The following is a 2,783-nucleotide window of genomic DNA, read 5'->3' as shown; positions in this document are numbered from 1 at the left end:
TTAAGCAGTTTGATTTGCCCAATTTCCACTTGTTATTACTGCTAATGATCTCAGGGAGGGGGAGCTCCGGAGCTTTTCTTTCCAGCAGCCTGCAACCCTCTGCTCCCACCACCATCTCTGTCCCCCCACCACCATCTCTGTCCCCCCTTGGGTTTACCTGCCTATCCCTAACACCAGGCTTTTTCTCTCTCCCTCCCCATCTCTCCATCTCAAGGTGTGGTTTAAAAACCGCCGGGCCAAGTGCCGGCAGCAGCAGCAGCAGCAGCAGAACGGGGGGCAGAACAAGGTACGACCAGCTAAAAAGAAGAATTCACCAGCCCGGGAAGTGAGTTCGGAGAGTGGGACCAGTGGGCAGTTCACTCCGCCCTCCAGCACCTCGGTCCCCACCATTTCCAGCAGCAGTGCCCCCGTATCCATCTGGAGCCCAGCGTCCATCTCCCCGCTCTCAGATCCCCTGTCCACCTCTTCTTCCTGCATGCAGAGGTCCTATCCCATGACCTACACCCAGGCATCAGGCTACAGCCAAGGATATGCTGGCTCAACCTCCTATTTTGGAGGGATGGACTGTGGATCTTACTTGACCCCTATGCACCACCAGCTTCCCGGACCAGGGGCCACCCTGAGTCCCATGGGTGCCAACGCGGTCACCAGCCACCTCAACCAGTCTCCAGCCTCCCTTTCCACCCAGGGCTATGGAGCCTCCAGTTTGGGCTTTAACTCCACCACCGATTGCTTGGATTATAAAGACCAAACGGCCTCCTGGAAGTTAAACTTCAATGCTGACTGCTTGGATTATAAAGACCAGACATCGTCATGGAAGTTCCAGGTTTTGTGAAGAACCTTTGTGATAAGGAGAGAAATCGTGAGGAGAATGAACAGGCTGGGCTGAATGCTCCAGTTTTAGTCAGGTCTTGGTTAAATTAAAGAGAAAAATAACTCAACGGACAAACAAACGAACAACAACAAAAAAAACTGACAGCGACAAGAGGGGGGACAGTGTTGGTGTGATCCCGTTCAGACTCATCTCCTGCTCAGACACTCTGGAAAAGGAATAATAAAGAGGAAAAACAGAGGAGGAAGGCCTTAAATGGACAGATCATCTAGTGAGCAGAAAACAGACAGACCCATCTGTGTTCTTTCTAGTTTTAGGCAATTGTTGGGTTTCTTTGTTTGGAAGAGGTGGGAGATCGTCCCACCTACGGGCCAGTTTTAAAAAGAAAAAGAGAAAAAAAAAAAAAGAAAAAAAGTAAAAAAAAAAGTCTAGGTTTTTATTTCTTTTTTTTTTTTTTTGTGTGTGTGTGTGTGTGGAAAGATCCTTCACCCAGAGGTTTCCAATGTGTTAGCCAACCCTCGGTTAAAATATTCGGAATGGACAGCATCTCTCTTTTTCCTCCTTCTTTTTCTCCCTCCCTCTTTCTTTCTCTCTTGCTCTTGAGCTCATCCAACTGTTTCATGCCCAACTCGCTCAAGTTGGCACCCGGAGAACTTGGTTCAGGGCTGTGTGGGTTGTGTGACTGATTGTCCTAGCTGCACTACTTTATTTAAAGATTAAAAAAAAAAAAAAGATAATGTTCATAAGGAGTCAATATGTAGTTTTTAAGAGACAATCAGTGTGTGTCTTATATAAATGGTACATCTGTGGTTTTTAATCTGTGCTAGACTTCAAAACTGTGATCTCCTGTATTGTATGCAACTCTGAACTCTGCACCAGCGGGAGTTCTGCTGTGATTTAAATAGGTTATAATTATAAGTGAAATTCAGAGCAACTGAGTTACCTATTATCATCTTTTAAAATAATAATAATAATAAAATATTAAAAGAAAAAAAAAAAAGAAAAACACAATCACCTTTCACCCGAGGTGAACTGCACTGAAACTTTTTACAACAAACTGTCTCTGAATGAAAGAGAAAAGACCGAAAAAAAAGACCCCCTTACCTGAGGACATTAAACTCCTCTGGAGCTCACTTAACTGCTGGCCACGCTGGCACTAACCGTCAAACCCAACAGGACTTTGGGCAGTTGCTCTGACCTGGATGAATTTAAACCGAGAAATTCATTGTCGTTTATGCTTGCAGTGAGGTTTTAAATAAAAAAAAAAAAAAAAAAAAAAGATATATATGCATAAACCTTTTTTTTTTTTCCTGGATTTGGCAGATATGTATAATTATATTAAAATGGTTCTAGCACACTTGATGGTTGTCTTCCATTTTAATCGCATCCGGCGAGTGATGGAGAGGGGCGATGCCGTCTGCCGCAGGGATTTCTTGGTTGAAACCAGGCACTCGGGACCAGGAGGGTCCGGTTGCTTCTGCAGGTCCCAGACAAAGGGGGTTTTGCTGGTGGCTCCCCAAGGTGAAGGAAGGAAAATTAAAGGGGAATTATTTTAATTTTTAATTTTTTTTTAAAGCAAAAAAACATTCGTTACAAATACTCTGGATAATGTAACCTTCCCCTTGCAGCTTTCCCAAATCTTATCATGGGGAGGGATGCGTTTGCTCTGTGCCCTCCCAGGAGGTGTGAATCTCTGGTTGTGTTTGGGAAGAACCCAAAACTTTCCAGGCTGAACCAGGGAGGAGAAGGGGGTACGTGGGAAAGGTCAGGCAGAATCATCTGAGCAGAGGTGCTGGGGAAGTAGAGGGACAAGTTTTTAAGCTACAATTCCATGAGCTGAAGCCACAGCACCCCGTGATGCAGGATGAGGTCCTTCCCAAGCACCCCTGCTCTTGGTGGCTCTTTCTCTGTCCTTCTCCATCTTCCTCCATCTCTCACTCCCGCTGCGTCG

General features: G+C 45.5%; 1 protein-coding gene across 1 annotated transcript in view; it reads left to right on the top strand.

The window, feature by feature from the left end:
- The window catches only part of OTX2 (orthodenticle homeobox 2), a gene marked incomplete at its 5' end in the record, with an annotated part of 3,520 nt that extends 1,331 nt beyond the window's left edge, over nt 1–2,189 (top strand). The window contains one exon of the mRNA XM_010174849.1: nt 215–2,189. Coding sequence (XP_010173151.1) covers nt 215–835 — 621 coding nt within the window. The remainder of the gene's footprint in view (nt 1–214) is intronic.
- Nucleotides 2,190–2,783: the final 594 nt, after the last annotated feature.

Source organism: Antrostomus carolinensis, unplaced genomic scaffold, assembly GCF_000700745.2.
Source record: "Antrostomus carolinensis isolate BGI_N321 unplaced genomic scaffold, ASM70074v2 scaffold23258, whole genome shotgun sequence".
In the NCBI taxonomy this organism is placed as follows: domain Eukaryota; kingdom Metazoa; phylum Chordata; class Aves; order Caprimulgiformes; family Caprimulgidae; genus Antrostomus; species Antrostomus carolinensis.
The sequence above is the reverse complement of the archived record's forward strand: the minus strand, read 5'-3'. Positions and strand labels throughout refer to the sequence as shown.